The sequence below is a fragment of the Entelurus aequoreus genome, linkage group LG22, assembly GCF_033978785.1.
Source record: "Entelurus aequoreus isolate RoL-2023_Sb linkage group LG22, RoL_Eaeq_v1.1, whole genome shotgun sequence".
Taxonomy (NCBI): Eukaryota; Metazoa; Chordata; class Actinopteri; order Syngnathiformes; family Syngnathidae; genus Entelurus; species Entelurus aequoreus.
Window position 1 is genome coordinate 15,811,663 of NC_084752.1, and position 19,887 is coordinate 15,831,549.

Genomic DNA, 19,887 nt, shown 5'->3' on the forward strand with positions numbered 1-19,887 from the left:
TGGGTTAGTTACTGAAAACCAGTAACTAGTTACAGTTACTAGTTACTTTATTTCAAAAGTAACTCAGTTACTAACTCAGTTACTTACACCAAAAAGTAATGCGTTACTGTGAAAAGTAACTATTTAGTTACTTCTTTTTTTCCCCTTTTTTTTTTATGGCTCCCATTAATGCCCTTTTAGCCTTCATTTTAGTACTGTTATTGCACTGGAGAATAATACAATGTGTTGATCAACTTGACATGCATTTGCATCACTGAACTCTGCTAAGCAATGTGGTCTACATACAACACACAAACTCAGAAAGCAATGTGGTCTACATACAACACACAAACTCTGCTAAGCAATGTGGTCTACATACAACACACAAAGACAAAGATATGTTTCAAAGGGCCAATTTATTTCAGGCCAGAACAAATTGACAAAACTATTTTAAATAGCTGCAACATAATGGCACTTTAACTTTAACTTTAAGTAGATAGGATCTTTGATCCAAGACACAATTTACATTTAACTAAAATGTTATTTTCTTTGTGCTCGACAAAAGAAAAGTATTGAGAATGTCTTCATGTTAAGAAACTCGACTTCTGGCTTCGCCATGATGTCTTGTTAGTTGTTATGAGAGTAGCATATGTGTGTGTGGCCCTTTAAGTTATGACAGCATGTGAGGTGAGTGACGTCAGTGAGTGAGTGGGCGAGAGAGAAGAGGGACCGGCGACAGTGAGCGAGTGCAGGTGCTCTAGCTTGGTGGATGGCTGCGTCCAATAAAGTCACAAAGTTGCAACAAACCGCCGGCCTCGTCATTCACCCTCAGCTGTAAAGACCCACTTCCGGGTAAAGTGAAGGTTGTTAGCCCCGAAGTACATAGGCCCTGGAGGAACGTCTCCCTGCGCCCCTCAACTACGGTCTGGGAGCCCACCCCGCCCCCACCCGCCCCCACCCACACAAAGCACGCCTCTTCTTTTCCACCGCAGCGCTGCAATAAAACACACTTAGATCTTCTGTTTCTAGCCGATACTACATAAAAAATAACGTAAAATAACGCAGTAACGCATCATGTAGTAACGGTAACTGAGTTACTGAATATAAAAAATAACGCGTTAGATTACTAGTTACAGCCGAAACTAACGGCGTTACAGTATGTAACGCGTTAGTCCCAACACTGGACATGAACATAATACAGCACCTGCTGTGCTTTTTCTTTTGTTCCTTATATTTTTTACTATGCTGCAACTTGTTTTCTAAGGATGCCATCAAAACACATACATGAAGTTTAGCAAATGCAATGACAAGTGAGTTATTGGCTGAAGTTTGTCAGTGTCCACTACCATATCGTCCACTCGACCCACCCAGTGTTGAGCTGTTTACTTATTTAAGTAAACAAGATAGCTGATTTTTAGTTCTCGTTCATCACAAAGGTGTTGGATGGGGTTGAGGACAGAGCACATAATTTGAGTTGCAAGCATTTTCGTAGCTGGTTGAAGTAATATTCGTAACAAAGATGTGCCATTTGAGCAATAAATAGTTAATATATTGTTACCCATTTGCTTTTTCTGCTTCGTTTACACAAAAAACTAAACGATTTGAGCAGAAAAGAGTTAATAAATTGTTACACGTTGTTGTTTCTGCTTCGTCCACACAAGTATCAAACATACGTTTTGATCAGAGTTGATGTACGTGCTTGAGCGCCGCTCAGAGAATGACACAATCCTCCCCTCCAACCATAAGAATTGAGAAACTGAGTGCGACGGAAGAGAAGCCGACAGCTGAATCAGAGAAATAAACCATTAGAATCATGTCGTACCGGTTAGAAGCCTTCCCCTGCGACAGCATGTCAGTCACACATGTCCATACAAATATTGACAAGCTGTAGATGCTGTGTTTGACGTGTTTCAGTTTGTTCCGTTTACTGCTGACTCAACAAACTGGGCAGTAGAGCATTACCTTTGCTACACAGACATTGAATAAATATCATTTATCAACTCTGAGCTTTCCGGTCGATCACTCAAATACATCTGTGTGGAACATAATCAAAGTTTTTCTAGTTCCTATTGTTACACCACGGAGAAGCAGCTCCTAGGAAACATCTACAAAAGACTGCTCTCCAAGGTAAATTGTGTACAATATTATTACAGTATTTTTTATAAAATTACTGTAGTTGTTTGTAGTACATGCTATCATGATGTTTTTAAACTATATCTAAAAGTTTGTTGTTACTTTTAAAATACACGTTACCTGTTAAAATTGTGGTGTTTTAGAAGGACCAAGCACGGAATAAATTGATTTAAATTAATTTCAATGGGCATGGCTGATTTAAGATATGAGTGGTGTTGTCCTGATACTAATATGTTGGTACCGGTACCAAAATGATTTCCATACTTTTCGGTACTTTTCTAAATAAAAGGGACGACAAAAAATTGCATTATTGGCTTTATTTTAACAAAATATCTTATTGCAAGTTTGTCCTTAAATAAAATAGTGAACATACAAGACAACTTGTCTTCTATTAGTAAGTAAGGCGGTGGGTGGGTGGCGGACCGGTACTTTTCAGAGGCCGTATAGTACCGAAAATGATTCATTAGTATCATGGTACTATATACTAATACCGGTATACTGTACAACCCTAGATATGAGTGTTTTTGAGTTACAATCTTGATAATCCGTGATGCACTGAGACAGCAGTAAGAGAACCGCAAAGTGGCGAGGAAACAGTAATTTTCCAAAAATCTAATAAAATCCTAACTACTGTCCTCACAGTATAACGGAAGTGTCTATTTATTGACAGACACAGCTCTCACAAATGCTGTACCTTGAAATGAACCCAGTCAACAGCATCACGGACATCCTGGAACATGCTCTTGTAGGACATGAAAAGGTCGCCATCCTTGAAACCGGTTTCGCAGCTGAAGGGGAAGAGCAGAGACATACGTAAACTGCAGTGGCATTACATCGCACAATATCTTTGCAGTATCTTTTGAAATACATTTGTTTTAGTTCTTGGTTTGGGGTTTATCTATTTGTTTGCTTTTAAATGGGATAGCCTTCCCTTGATGGAGGGGTCCCAGGCCAAACAGGAAAGCATTCTCCCCCTAAAAGACCAACAACCAGAATTCAGAGGACAAAGACCATGCAGCCATTCCAGATTACATTGTCAAATGTACAGGCCATTGGACACCATTAGCTATAACATCAATTGCTAATCTCTGTGTTAAAACATCTGAGTTATCATGATGGGAAACCATGCTGTTTTACGATTATTAGAGATGAAAATGGATGACTAATTAATTGTTCCAGATAAAGAAAATCTGCTGCTTGATCAATGAAGATCCTCCCATACTGCAGGGCTTTGTTTTGCCACAGGTTGGTTTTGTATCACTCAACATGCCACGCCCAGCAGCTTCCTGCATGAAAAGCATTAAGCGTCTTCTTACCTTGTGTATCTATCACAGTTGGAGAAGAAATCCACTAAGCATGCAAATAGGTAGGTTTCTTTAAAAGAAAAGGACATCTGTCAGTTGCAAGCATCATTCCCACAGTTACAAAACTCCCTCTTTGGTGTGCCAACACCTTACCTGGAAGGTTGAAGAGCGTGTTCAGGATATAAAAGCGCTCTGTATCATCTCTCTGGATGAACTTGTTTGGGTAGCGCTCCCTGATCTCGGGACTGGGGAGAGAGGAAACCTTTTCAGATCAGATCGTGAGGACGGTGTTGCAAGCACGCATACCATTTGAGGACACAAACCTGACAGTGTTACTAACAATCTTCCTCAGAGACGAGGAGAGATGAATGTTCAGAAGCCTCACCCTCTGAGGAAGTTGAATCCATGGACGCAGACCAGTATATTACCGTAGGCATCAACCTTCAACAGGTTTCCATACATGGTGTCGAACACAAGGCCCCTGTAAGTCAAATATACATTAATAAATCAAAATAGTTTACCTGTTTAATGTCATATTAACAAATGTCACATATAGTTTCATGAAAGGCCGCCAAACTAGCTTTAAACTCGTGCCTGTCGTCTGCATTAGCTCTATTCAAGCATAAATTAAACAAAAAACAAATTGATCCCGTAGCTGAAGTTGGAGATAAGACCATTTAGTGGCGACCGCAGTAGTATAATTGGTTTACCTGGTAGGAAAAGACGGATCATAGACGAAGCTTAACAGTTCCTGTGGGTAACCGATGGAAACCAGCCGCTCCACCGTCAGCTCAAATCCGAGTGACTCATACTCTGGTGATTTGTACACTATAAAGTAAACAAACAAACACATGAACAGGGTTGAGGTTAACCAGAAGGATTTCAAACTTAGGCCACGTTTCGAATCTCCGTTTGGGCATCTCAGTGTGGAGTGTGCAAGCCCCGTGTGTGTGGGGGTTTTCTTCGGGTACAGCGCCTTCCTCCCAGATTCCAAAAACAAGCATGTTAGGTTAATTGGAGACTCTAAATTGTCCATAGGTGTACATGTTTGTCTAGTGTCCTACTATTAACCGGTGACCAATCCTGGACGTGAAACACTATTTATACTTTTTTTTTATCAAATATTTTGCACATTATATTTTTTGTACAAAATAACAAATTTAATGTTATTAAAACATAACTTTGCATATCTTCAGAGCATATCTCCAGTACGGATTATATCTAAAAAATATGACTATTTACACTAACACTGTGTGCCACGGGAGACAAATAAATATTTGGAGAAATTTGCCATTATATTTTCATCAGTGACGGAGCAGGAAGGGACTGGGAAACATTTTATACGAAGCGCCTTGTCATTCATTAATTTACATTCTACATGCGCTTACTCGTGCATACGGGGCACTACGCAGAGCGCTGGATCTATGTATATGGGAGGTTTGCTCTGATAATACTGTGCCACAGTGGATGCCAAAATGGATGTACAGTTTCGGTCGGACGTTGACACACATGGATCATGATTTTCAGTGTCCTATTTATTGGCCTTTAATTATTTGTTTTAAAGGTTGTTTTTCCAGGTAACATACATCCATAAGATTTTTTTTAAACAAGAATAGGGTGAGCAAATTTTAGATGTTTGCTAATTTACGCAGTGTCACAATTGTACATACAGGCTTAAGTATATACTGTAATTACAGTCACTTAAATTGTACAATAAATGGCACTGAAGGTTCCATAATGTCTGGTCTATTAACATTGCATTAGTGACTGTGATTGACTGCAGCTGATAGTGTCTCTTTGGCAGCACGAAATGATCAATTTGACAGCACACAGACGACAAAGAACAATGCAAATGTCAGAAGAACTTACTAAAGACCAAACAAGGACAGTTAATTTCTCATTTTACACAAGTTGTGCACGTCTTTTGATTACATTTCTCAACAAGTGTACATCAGCGCATGTTATCCAATAATGTATAGTATAAACACCATGCAGTTTTGTGCAATACATAACATCAGCCCTGACAATATGTCATCAGTGTGTGTATTAACCTATCACTTTGCTTTCCCAGCAACAATCACGACCGTCAACACTGTATACGGCCTAAAATGCCATAGAGGCAGAAATGTGCTTTATGAATGCCAAGTGCATATTATTGCTAAACGTCCGGGACCATAGCCTTGACTATCTGCTTCTCGTACACTGTGGGACTCGGTGGCTACATTTTTTGTTGTTTTATAGCTGATAAAAAATAACATCTTCTCATGTCAGTGGTTTGAATACCTCATTTCCTATGGTTGCATCTCACCCGATCTTTTCATGCTACCACCGACCTCAACAGTCTTTTGACTATTCCTCCTATAACTATTGCACATTCAAAACTTTATCTGTTCTTTTGACAGCACAGATGACAAAGAACAATGCAAATGTAAAAGGAACTTAGTAAAGATCAAACAAGGACAGTAAATTTATAATTTTATACAAGTTGTGTATGTCTTTTAATTGCATTTCTCAACAATTGTACATCCGTACATGTTATCCAATAATGTATAGTATAAACACCGTGCAGTTTTGCATTATACAATACATAACATAAGCCCTGAGAATATGTCATCAGTATGTGTATGAATATATCACTTTGGTTTCACAGCAACATACATGACCGTCAACACTGTATACGCCCTAAAATGCCATGGAGGCAGAAATATGCTTCATGAATGCCAAGTGCATACATATTATTGCTAAACTTCCGGGACCATAACCTTGACTATCTGCTTCTCATATACTGTATTGTGGGACTAGGTGGCTACAATTTTTATTGTTTTATAGCTGATAAAAAATAACTTATGATGTGGGTGGTTTGCATACCTCATTTCCTATGATTGCATCTCACAAGAACAAATTAAGTTTTGAATGTGCAATAGTTGAGGTTGGTATGATTTATCTTCTGAGGAACATAAACCTCTCATTGTAAGCTCTAATGTAGATAATACTCAAACCTTGTTCCAAAGGAGTTGGTTACCTGACAGAGAAGCTGTCACAAACCTCTGTACTATCCCAAGATCTGATCATCAAGTCCACAGTGAGATATTATCTGCACTTATTTCTTGGACAGTGAGTGTAAACGGTACTTGGACAATGAACTATGGACCGGACCTGTTAACACTGTTGTTAGAGAACAACAGTGACATGTTAGTGCTTGTGTAATTGATTAAGTTGACTTATAGTACACATAAGCCATTTGTGACTTTAGAAATGTGATAATAGCCACTAAAGATTATGCTGTGTTGATTCAGTATTTTGAGAACATGTCCGCTCCGCTCTGAAGCCCCTTCTCTCAATCTCAAACACACAAAACCATTGTACACTCAGTTGGATGTTTTGCACATGAATCAACAAGGACACTTAATCAAGCATGAAAAAGAAAAATGGCCAAACTTTCAGCGGAAGCTTAGATGAGCCCTTAGCAGACTGACAGGCCTGACCCTTGCCACTGCCAACAGCCACATACGTATTTACCCAGTGGCCAAAATAGAACTGCGATGACCTCTGAGGATTAAAATTGGATCTGACACTGGGACAATAATATGTCAGACGTTATAAATATAAATTGAAGAATGTGCTTGTGTTGATGGTGCCTTTTTTTTTTTTTTTCTTCTTTTACTGGGGTTGTGAGAGGCCTTAGAGGGGAAGAAATGTTGCCTGATGCAGATGACAAACAGCTAAATATCTTGCAGCTATTCTCGTTATATGGTGCCAAAAAATTAGCAAAACACAACAAGAGAGCAGTAATGTACAGTCTACGTTTTCTTTAAATGAGGCCTTGTCCTGTTTGACATACTCACTAATCCTTAGTCTGTTTTTGTATTAGAACCACGTAGGCTCTCGAAGCTCAATCCCCCATTCGTCTCTCAGGGCCAGCTGTGGTCCCCCAGTAAACAGAGGCTCTGGGCCCTCTGCCCAGAGCAGTAGCATTCAAGAATTACACTGCCTCCAACCTCCTCCTCTTCCCCTCTCCCATCTACTCCTCCTTTCACCTCGTTCTCACGTCATAATCCTTCCCGAAGCTCTGGTTCGCTATAAAGAAAGCTATTTTAAGAGTTGTTTGCCCTTGGTCACCTCTGCCATTGACATTCTCACTTTCTCTAGAACACTGGCCAGCTCTGTTTTTACTTGTTGACCTAGCTATGGGCAAACCTCAATTTAGCACGTCCTACCACATCGTAATCTAAGCAATAAAAACGACAGAACTGTCATTTAAGTAGTGATTTATGTCTAATTGGATAATAATTATAGCAGCCTTATGCCAGGAAAGATTGAGTGAGCTTTAGAGTTGGTCACTATCAACAAACCAAGAGTATACATCATGATATGCTTGGTAGGAACTATGTGGTGGTTTCAGTCAAAGTCTTGATTGACTTTTATATTGCCTTACACTACCGTTCAAAAGTTTGGGGTCACCCAAACAATTTTGTGGAATAGCCTTCATTTCTAAGAACAAGAATAGACTGTTGAGTTTCAGATGAAAGTTCTCTTTTTCTGGCCATTTTGAGCGTTTAATTGACCCCACAAATGTGATGCTCCAGAAACTCAATCTGCTCAAAGGAAGGTCAGTTTTGTAGCTTCTGTAACAAGCTAAACTGTTTTCAGATGTGTGAACATGATTGCTCAAGGGTTTTCTAATCATCAATTAGACTTCTGAGCCAATGAGCAAACACATTGTACCATTAGAACACTGGAGTGATAGTTGCTGGAAATGGGCCTCTATACACCTATGTAGATATTGCACAAAAAAACAAACATTTGCAGCTAGAATAGTCATTTACCACATTAGCAATTTATAGAGTGTATTTCTTTAAAGTTAAGACTAGTTTAAAGTTATCTTCATTGAAAAGTACAGTGCTTTTCCTTCAAAAATAAGGACATTTCAATGTGACCCCAAACTTTTGAACGGTAGTGTATATATTATTTTTTTTCAAAGAAGCCCAAACTATTTTAGACAAAACAAACAAGCGCTGAGACCGGAAAATAGAAAGACAAGATTTTTTTTCTTTTCATTTTTAAATTTGACTTTCATATGTAATTTTATCGCCTACTATTTCTGACAGTGGTCTGTCGAGTTAATTGTAGAGCTTTCGATGCATTACACCAACACTACAAGGTGATGATTTTTAGCAGTGGCGTGCCGTCACTAGAGGCAGGGGAGGCGGGGCCTCACCTGCCGTCATGGAAAGAAAAAAAATGTAAAAAGAAAAAAATAATAATTAAATTGTTATATGTATCCAGTGATTATACTAAAGTTATTTTCCATTTAACTTCACCAGTTTTAGATTATTTTTATTTTTATTTTCACATTTGCCGTTCAAATACTGAGAAGAGACGGTGCGGTGATCAGCAGCCAGATGAGGCACGTCACTGATGTGTGCCTCAACATGGATTGTGCACAATGTATGACTGTATTGCTATATGTATTATATTAGCTAACTAAACTATGGCATAGTTTAGTTAGCTGAGGTGTATAATGTACAGTGTATTTTGTCAAAAACTGTATGTGTGTAACGTATTTCTTGTGCTGAGCATTCATAAATCTGCTGCAAAAGACGTACTGGTTGAGGCTCGCAGTAATCCGGCCTCCTGGTGGTAGAGGGCGGTAGTGATCCCAGAGATCATTCCTCGGCCGCAGAAGAAAAAAAAAAAAGAAAAAAAAAGTTTGCAAGCGATTGTTTATTTCCTCTAGCCTGGACTTTTATTAAAAACAAGGAGGATTACATATGTAAAATAAAACAGTTTTCTAAACTGGACTTTCAATCAAAGCAGGAGGTAATAATTAAAGGTATACCAACGCAGGAGCTAAAAGGTTTGCTTTTGACTTCGGGACAGAAGACCCGTTCTTTTCAAACGGCGTGGTACACACGCAAAGGCTGTCCAGCAAGAAAGGTAAGACCATAATAATGTTTTTTTTATTAAATGTGCTTTTTTGTGTGCTACAGTTGTGTAAAGAATGCTGGTATGAGCTTTTAAACATAACCCGTTAACTGCTGCCAATCACATGGTGAATAAGATACTATTTAGGGTTCATATATGTTTGTAAATCTGACTGTGATGATGCAGTGCCTCACCAGACATTAACCTCACCGCACGCCACTGATTTTTAGGAATAAAAAATCTTAGAAAATATTGACAGCAAAATCCACACAGACTGTACTGTTGAATACCATGCCCTTCATTGTCATGCATTTTTGGCTCATGGGTGGTTAACTCTGCTTTCCTGTAAGCCTCTTCTCGTATTTCTCACAATGACATGATGCACGTGTGCACTAACCACCCACGCACGCGCGCACACACACACACACACACACACTCCCTGAAAATGCCCTGAAAATGAGGTGCGATACAAGCTTTAAATCAGAGCATATCATGATGACATCATTGTCATAAATACTTACTCCAGGTGCTAAAATGTGTGTAAGTGTGTTTGTTTGCTTGCTTGTGAAGGTGCGTACTTGTGTTTTACAAGCGAGGTCACCCCAGGCCTAAATGTAAAATGCACTCCTCTTACACAAAGTAAATAACACCACACATTCTCATAATAAATATGTGTCTCAAGAAAAAACAAGCAGCTATCCAAAACTTATTCTAATGTGTGTATGAATTGATTAACGTGGACCACGACTTAAACAAGTTTAAGTGGTCAATTGTACGGAATATGTACTGTACTGTGCAATCTACTAATAAACGTCTCAATCAATCAATCAATCAAAACACAAATGTAGCTCCAACTCAAATATTTGCTTGTCATGGAAAAGACAAAATTTCCTGACAATAAAAAAGTTCAAAAGTAAACAAATAAATAAATGTGTCATCTTCTCCTTTTTCAGACTAATAGAGCTGTTCTTTAAAGATGCCTGATTGTTTTTTACGCATGGATACACAATCAACAACTCTACAAACGTGATTGATCGTGTCAGAGTAAGATTATCAGCCCTGAGAGCTCTAGGTCCATGGATTTGATCAATGGATACATGATAGCCATGCTTTCTGCAAATATTGACACTTGGTTATGAGCTCCCATAAAGAGAGTAATGGCAGCAGCTGAGTTGAGCAGGAATTGAGCTGCATGGCCAGAGAGGGACTACAAGTGATTCCCGTTCTCAAAGGAGCCATCACTTGAGAACTTCACAAACAAACGTGACCCGCTTCACAAAGTCACAGGTTATTTTTGGAGTTGCAGATTAAAACATGGGCTGAGTCACAAAACAACATGCAAGGGTAATTATGGCCCAGTTACTGGTCAGTAGGAGAACGTATGTAAACAATTTTGTGTAGTGGTGGGTCATGATGAAGCTTTTTTTAGGCTGAAGTTTGGTAAATGGAAGAGTTGCAAAGCTCTGATTGTCACTTCAATTACAACAAAATCAATTTACAGGCATATTAATTTTACAACTTTTGTAACCAGAATTATTTCGTTACAGTGGTTGTTTGGTGAAGTGTACATACCTGCCAAAGTGTAATCCATATCGAAGCCAAAGCACTTAATCTTCTCCATTGCCAAGCTTCTGTTGACAAAGACTCTAGAGAAGACACACCAAACAAAATGAGTTACTTGCAAACCTCAACAATAGCAGTAATTCTCAGGCACAATGGCAAATATTGTTCTGGAATGAAAATGTTTACTTGAGCTGTTTCATTGACTGAATGGACCTTTGACAATCCACACTGGTGTGCATAATGGGTGTATTGCAAAGCAATGTAAGGTTGACAATGACAACATGTAGCGTTCTTCTCCATTAAGAAGCCACAGTAACATGCCAGGGTTTCTCTTTTAATAATTCTCATTACGTTGTGTGCTCACATAAATGTTGAGGAAATGCTGATACATTGAAGCAGTCATGTGTTTCGCAGCACTTTGTGTATAGCTGACGTCTTATCCATCAGCAGAATTTTAAAGAACAGGAGAAACCTCTAGAAGGAAGTGAGGCTTTTAAGGAGCCAAATTTCTTGTGTACTACTTGCTGTCCAAATTTGCTGAATGCTAGTATTGTTTAGAAAATACACTAACTCTGCAATAAATTAGTCATCAATCACGACAAAAACATGATTTTTTAAAATACTCCACTAAAATTGGGTGGAATAAAGATCTGCTAATGTCAGGAACATTTTTCAGTTAACTTTTATATTTGATACAATTTTAATCCTAGATTGAAAAAAAAGAAAAGTTTGTAACATAATTTCCAATAATGGCTAAAAAAAAAGTGTTCTGTCTGGTGATTGGTAGCAGTTCACTACTATTTCTGGCCATGGTTACCTCTAAAGCTTTGAGACAATCAGCCAGGAAACCTGCCTCGTAAATCAGTCAGTGGGAGCACAGTGACCACATTGATAGACAGTGTTTACAAAGTCTGGCTGGCACTGCTAGCTTAACTCTTACTGCTGGGACAAAATGCCTGAGCACATCTTTACATGTTTTAAGTCTATGTGAAAATTACATATTTCGTGTTAAAAAATTGCTTTTATTATTTTACTCCCCCAAATATTAGACTAACGCAGATAATACATCTTTAATTTCCCAGCACATTTTTATAGTTTCACTCGCCAAATTTTGCCAGAATCACATTTTAAGAGATTACAATCTTTAAGTTCTAGTACACTTTAATTGCTTAATTCTCTTAGAAAAAAGATGCAGATAGTGCCACAAACCCTACAGTGGATACACATACCTTAAGGAATGGTATAAAAGTCAAACTCAAGTCAATATCAAGAAAATACCTTGCAGCAGAACCGTAGTGAACAAGCTCCCATTTCGATGTATGTCCAGGAGTTGAGTGGCGATGCATTCTATGTCAAATTAAACCTCACTTTGACTCTCTGACCTGCCTCAGCGGCCCACCACAGGGCCAACAGACAATGGACCCCCACTCCACCCTCTCTCCCCCACCCCTCTCTCTTTGCTTTCTTGCCATTCAGACGTTTTCTGACTTGTTGCAAAAATTATTGTGGTTATTCTGCGTTATTCTCTATTGTTGTGTTTAGTTAGTCAGAGTTGTTGTTTGGTGGCGTGACATTTATGGGCCTTCAAAGACCTCCAGAACAGTCACAAGTCAGGCAGGACCGAGCGATAGTAACTCAGGTAGTAGAAGAGGTCATAAGGGATGTACTAGAGACCTGAGAACTCTCATGAGTTCTTGTTGTGTCCTCATAAATCTTAGCTACTAAATATCTCAATGAAATCTAAGAAGGAAATAAAACATGTTTGCGAGTACTGAGATACGTCACTGACTATTTTAGGCTTTATGTGTTTGTACATTACATTTGGTATACAAGCTTCAAGTTGTTGTTCTTGTTGTTTGGTAATCAAAATATTTTCCTATTGGAAAATTCCAACAACAACAAATATTTTAGGATCAAACTAGCATAATAAGGTCATATTTTAAGTAACATTTTGACATGCCTAATTGTCATTTAAGTGCAAAAACTTTAAGGGTCCTCCTTATTTCAATGCCTTATAATACTGGATCCCAGTGAGGCACTACAGTAGAATTATAAAAATAAATAAAAAATACTACCTAAATTTTGCGTTATGCAGGCTAAATCTGCATTCTTCTTCTTTTGACCAACATGCTCTTATTCCTAACAAAGCTGTGTAGATGCAACCACCCCCCCCCCCCCCCCCCCCCCACATTCAGTTGAATGCTAAACGTTATTGGCAAAGCGTAAGAATAACTTAATATTGCATTTACTTTTATCAATATTGGAGAATTTGGTGTCAAATTGTGCTTTGTTCAAGAAACAGTTGTCCGTGAAGTTGCAACAGCTGAGGAGCAGTGAACATGAAGCGGGTTTTCTGCAATATTCAAGAAAATGCGACCAACAGTACTGTACAGCAGTTGCCAAATACCGCAGGACAACATACATTTCATCTAGACCAGCATGGCTCTATGGGGTTTCCAGTCAACAAAGTTGCGTGTGTATATGACAAGACACTCTCGCTGTGGAACAACTATAAAGCCCCTTAAAATTCCAAATGATCTCAATAATGACAGTGTGTGCCCTTGCTTCAAAAAAAGCACAGAGTAAATATGCTCTATTGAATTACTGTATAAAGTCATGACCTCAACAGTATGGAGACACATTTTGCCATTAGGCAAATAACTTTGCATGACAGTAAAAAAACACACTCAAGTAACATTGACTATAAGATGTATTCTAGCAAAACCCGTTTAACAAAATCAGACAGAGGGCAGCGAAGGTAGGCGTTTCTTACCTGTGGTACGGCTCTCGTCTGTATTTTTTCATTGACATTCTGTCCATGTTGGCAGGCAGGTCTGCATAGTTCTGCAGTCTGTCACTCCATGAAGTGGTCATCTTTAAAGTCTTTCAGTGTCTGGGAGGATAGTGAAGTAAGAAGTCTGTTAATTCATCTGTCAATGTAATGGTAGTGAAAAGACTTATACAAGTGTAAGAGGAAGCTAACCACTGATATAATAAAATGGTAAAACAATAAAACTAGTTCAGTTTAATTCAATCTACACAAATAATTAGAATTTTTTTTTACGACAATTACAAAGTGTTGCCAAAGTAAGATGCATGTTTTCCACAGCTGATAATAAGCAGTTTATCCACCGTCACAGATAGATAACTGTATCTCCGAAGTCAGACTGCTTCAAATTAGTCACAGCTATGGCGACATTAAACAGTTTGACATTCCAACCAGACTCGAATGACAAAATGCTACGGATCTGTAAGATAGTACATTGTAACCATACTCCTTTCACAGAGTTGGCTGCTATATTGAGTGAAGCACTTTGCATTTTTGTTTGCATAAGCTGTTGCTTAAGGGTCAGTATGTAAACAGTAAACAGTAAACAGTGAAAATACAATAGTACCGGTAAATAAACTATGTGATTATCACCTAAAAAAACAGGAATAGACTGCTGTGTCATCAAACAGAAGGAATTCTGGGTGGAGCACTGGGCCATAGGGATCAGGTAAAAAACTGAGGTCAATTACAAAATTATTTGATACATATTCCACACTCCAGATTCTTTATAAGCTAAATAGTCTGTCAGTAGGACAACTTTATGCTTGTACAGTCGCATTAAAAATAGCCAAAGGCAAATATATGATTTGTAACTATGATTGAAAGGAAATCTATTTTGGGCTGTGTCTTGATAAGATAAGCAAAGTGTTTTTGTTTTGTTTTTCGCTGGACTCTGGAGCAGAGGAAGGGCTGTGGAACACAGGGGCAGAGGTCAAATTTCTTGCACTTTTAGTCTTAGCAAAAATGCGTCTAAACACGTTCAGACAGTTGGGAACATAACTATATATCAAGCAAAGATACACAAACACTTGACTCTAGATCATATTTAAATCATAAAATATATTGTGCATCAGCTTACTTCTGGGACTACGAATGGGCATTTTAGCCAATGCCTTCTTGACATTTCTGTTTACACTTTGACCTGGGCTCGGTGTTGTCGGAGGGGAGCTAAGGTTTGACAGGAGATGTCAGAGCACCTGACACCTGAGCAGCGATGTATTTAATTTATGACAGGCTATGTTAAACAGTTAAACCAGGGTGGCTGGACTCATTATTTACTGCTTGGCCAAAATGAGCCCACACTAACATTTCATTGGACTGCCTTTAGCTTTCACAAATTAATGACGAGATATTCAGACTACTGCATTAAGTATCCTCACAGTTAATCCACTCTTTAATAAAGCATTGGATAGTTATATATATATATATATATATATATATATATATATATATATAATATATATAAATATACACACGGTCACGGTTCGGTTCATTTTCGGTACAGTAAGAAAACAAGGGGAAGCCTGTAGTTGATTTTTATTATGTAAATGTTATATTTTTATCAACATGTGATAGCAGGGACCCTGCCATTCAAAACTAGGCTGCTCCATTACTAATGATTAATGTAACTATAGCTGAAAAAATAGTACAATAGCAATAGGAGAGACTATTCATCCCTGAACACCATGGAGTTCATGTTGGCTTAATGATGCAGTTACATTATTATATCAACTATCAGAGACAGAAACTCTTCATTTAACATAATGTCCTTTTTTGCTGCTTCAACACAGCTCAATCACACAGAAAAAGGTAAAGTGAAATAACAGACAGACAGGGCATTGCTGTCCGTAAACACACACACACACACACACACCACTGAAACTCGACAGTCAATTTTGTGGAATAGCCTTCATTTCTAAAATGAAGGCTATTCCACAAAATTGTTTGGGTGACCCCAAACTTTTGAACGGTAGTGTATATATATATATACATACAGTACAGGCCACAAGTTTGGACACACCTTCTCATTCAATGCGTTTTCTTTATTTCATGACTATTTACATTGTAGATTGTCACTGAAGGCATCAAAACTATGAATGAACACATGTGGAGTTATGTACTTAACAAAAAAAAGTGAAATAACTGAAAACATGTTTTATATTCTAGTTTGTTCAAAAAAGCCACCGTTTGCTCTGATTACTTTTTCGCACACTCTTGGCATTCACTCGATGAGCTTCAAGAGGTAGTCTCCTGAAATGGTTTTCACTTCACAGGTGTGCTTGAAGCTCATCGAGAGAATACCAACAGTGTGCAAAGCAGTAATCAGAGCAAAGGGTGGCTATTTTGAAGAAACCAGAATATAAAACATGTTTTCAGTTATTTCATCTTTTTTTTGTTAAGTACATAACTCCACATGTGTTCATTCATAGTGACAATATACAATGTAAATAGTCATGAAAATAAAGACAACGCATTGAATAAGGAGAAGGTGTGTCCAAACTTTGGGCCTGTACTGTGTGTATATATATATATATATATATATATATATATATATAAACAGTCTTGATTATCATAATGAACACGTCAATTTTCCCGCAAATCATTCCTCAAACTCGACTGCCCGAACAAAGAGTACACATGTGCGAATGACACTGTGCTTTTTAAAAATTGTGCCGACTGCAAAATAAGCAACCATAGGGCCAAAGAAAATTGCAAGTGTGAGCACTTTGACAAATACTTATATTTGTAAAGCGTGCTGTGGGTAAAATAACTGAGGATAGTCAGCCCATTCCCAGAAAATGCTAAGTACACTCCTCCCTCTCCGCTCATCAAGACTCTTCAATAAAGTTGGAGGTGATTGTATCCGTTTCATTTGTAGTTCACATTGTTTTTATAAATATATATGTATATATAGTATATAAATACATATATACATATACATACATTTGTACTGTACGTATATACATGTATATACACATTTATATATATACACATACATATGTATATACTAGGGATGTCCGATAATGGCTTTTTTGCCGATATCCAATATTGTCCAACACTTATCAACCGATACCGATATATACAGTCGTGGAATTAACACATATTATGCCTAATTTGGACAACCAGGTATGGTGAAGATAAGGTCCTTTTTAAAAAATAAAAAAAATAAAATAAGATAAATAAATTCAAAACATTTTCTTGAATAAAAAAGAAAGTAAAACAATATAAAAACAGTTACATAGAAACTAGTAATTAATGAAAATTTGTAAAATTAACTGTTAAAGGCTAGTACTATTAGTGGACCAGCAGCACGCACAATCATGTGTGCTTACGGACTGTATCCCTTGCAGACTGTATTGTTATATATTGATATATAATGTAGGAACCAGAATATTAATAACAGAAAGAAACAACCCTTTTGTGTAAATGAGTGTGAATGAGTGTAAATGGGGGGAGGGAGGTTTTTTGGGTTGGTGTACTAATTGTAAGTGTATCTTGTGTTTTTTTATGTTGATTAAATTTTAAAAAAACAAACAAACAAACAAAAAAAACGATACCGACAATAAAAAAGAGATACCGATAATTTCCGATATTACATTTTAAAGCATTTATCGATATTATCGGACATCTCTAGTATATACACATATATATACATATATACAAACATATATATATATACATACATATGTAAATATATACACACATATATATACATGCATATGTATATACTGTATATACACACACATTTATATACATACATATGCATGTATATATATATAGATATACACACACATATATATGATACACACAGTATATACATATATATGTACATATATGCATACATACATACATATGTATATATATATAAATATATATATACATATTATATATGTATATATATCTATATACATACATATGTATATATACAGTATATACATATATGCATACATATGTATATAAATAAATAAATAAATACATATATATGTATATACTGTATATATATATATATACATATATACACATTATATATACATATATATGTATATATATACATACATACATACATATACACATATACATACATACATATATACACACACACATATATATACATATACATACATATATATATATACACACATATGTATACAGGTATACACACACACACACACACACACACCACACACACACACACAAATATATATATATATATATATATATATATATAATATATATATATATATATATATATATATATATATATATATATATATATATATATATATATATATATACATATATAGTTAGGGTTAAATAATACTCACCTGCGGTATGTATTATGCAAATCTTACCGATTTGCTTATTTAAATACAGGTGATGACCTCTTTTGAGTACAATACACAAAGGGGCAGAAATTGTAACGGGCTTTGTTAGACTCGACGGTGGTAATGTTACACTCAATATATTACACAATTGTTAATCGCTTCAAAAGAGTCGAACAGTGCAGATTACCGGTTGATGCTCGACAGTGACGGCCAGTGCAGGATGGCTAACAGGAAAACAACATAGTTTTCGCGGTGCTACTTCACATTTCGTTCCAGTGTTCGCTGGACTGCGTGCTAACCTCTCCTTGTTCGGAAGGGAGAAGAGGTGTGCGGTGACAGCTACCATTGCGTTTGAAGTTAGCCGCGACTAGCATGCCGTACTCACCGCTCAGATCTGTGTGGCAAAACAACTGCACCGCCGGAGGTCTGAGCATGCGCCCTGTGATGCAGCGAGGAAAGTGGGAGAAAAGATGGGCGTTCTTGTACTTGTACGGAAAAGATACGGTCAGACCCCTGAGGTGTGCTCCGTGAGGCCGAGCAGGAGATTCTCCACTCGGGCTGCAGCGCTCTGTTGTTTTTCTCTCCCCACTGCCAGCTGTTCGTGGAAGACATTCATGGAGGCGGAGTCTGCTCCTGTCTGCCAAGAGGAGGCGGGGCCATATGTCGTCACAAGACACGTGACACCGGTAGTCGCTGTCTGTATGGCAACTAAAAAGCAAGAGGCTTATAACCATAGACATCTTATAAGTAGACGCAGCATCGAGCGCTACTGCCTACTGGCGCTGACGAGACGCGGGGCCGCCATCTTGGAATGGTGATCCGCTCCACTCAGTGCAATTCATTTGGCAGGAGCAATGAACTGTCAGCGCATTAAATTAATCTTACCTCACTGAATACCACTGATTTTCACGCGGTTTTTTGTCATACGTGTAGCTATGATAAAGGACACATGTTTTGGCGTGTTTTATTATTCATAGTTTGCTTAACAGTAATAGAAAATTCTTATATGCTGTAAGTCAGTGGTCCCCAACCTTTTTGTAACCGCGGACCGGTCAACGCTTGAAAATGTGTCCCACGGACCGGGGGGCGCGACCAATGGTATTTATTTATTTATTTATTTATTTATTTATTTATTTATTTATTTATTTATTTTTTATTATTATTATTTTTTTGTCATAAAAAAATACAATCATGCGCGCTTACGGACTGTATCCCTGCAGACTGAATTGATCTATATTAATATATAATGTAGGAACCAGAAATATTAATAACAGAAAGAAACAACCCTTTTGTGTGAATGAGTGTAAATAGGGGAGGGAGGTTTTTTGGGTTGGTGCACTAGTTGTAAGTGTATCTTGTGTTTTTTATGTTGATTTAATAAAAATTAAAAAAAATTTAAAAAAAAATATTTTTTTTCTTGTGCGGCTCGATACCAATCGATCCACGGACCGGTACCGGGCCGCGGCCCAATGGTTGGGGACCACTGCTGTAAGTGACCAGACATCCGAGATCAAAACTGGGAATATAATCCCAGAGAAGGGGGGGGGGACGGGGGGGGGACGGTCAGCTATTTTTAAATTCAAGAAACAACATGATTAGGTTATATATACATGTGTATATCCTACAGAAACAATGTATGAATACATTAGATATCTATATATCTTAGGGACCTACAGACTGTATCTCTGTTGCTGCAGCAGCAGAGAGTTTATTCTGTTTTGACACTTTGTATTACATTCTTCCCTTAAATGATCATGTTTACAGTGATTGTTTTATATGTATTTTTTATGCATGTCGCTTTGAATAAAAGCGTCTGCCAAATACTTAA

At 37.5% G+C, this 19,887-nt stretch overlaps 1 protein-coding gene across 3 annotated transcripts in view; it reads right to left on the reverse strand.

The window, feature by feature from the left end:
* Positions 1-18,681, reverse strand: part of nt5c2b (5'-nucleotidase, cytosolic IIb) — a 34,149-nt gene extending 15,468 nt beyond the window's left edge. The window contains exons 1-8 of one of the 3 annotated variants that reach the window (XM_062033418.1): positions 18,445-18,681; positions 13,678-13,797; positions 10,914-10,987; positions 4,127-4,244; positions 3,802-3,897; positions 3,570-3,661; positions 3,429-3,486; positions 2,807-2,900 (exon numbers count right to left, since the gene is read on the reverse strand). In XM_062033418.1, the coding sequence (XP_061889402.1) occupies positions 2,807-2,900; positions 3,429-3,486; positions 3,570-3,661; positions 3,802-3,897; positions 4,127-4,244; positions 10,914-10,987; positions 13,678-13,778 (633 nt within the window). In that variant the 5' untranslated portion in view covers positions 13,779-13,797; positions 18,445-18,681. The other 2 variants (XM_062033420.1, XM_062033419.1) reach the window with 2 other exon arrangements.
* Between the last annotated feature and the right edge of the window lie 1,206 nt (positions 18,682-19,887).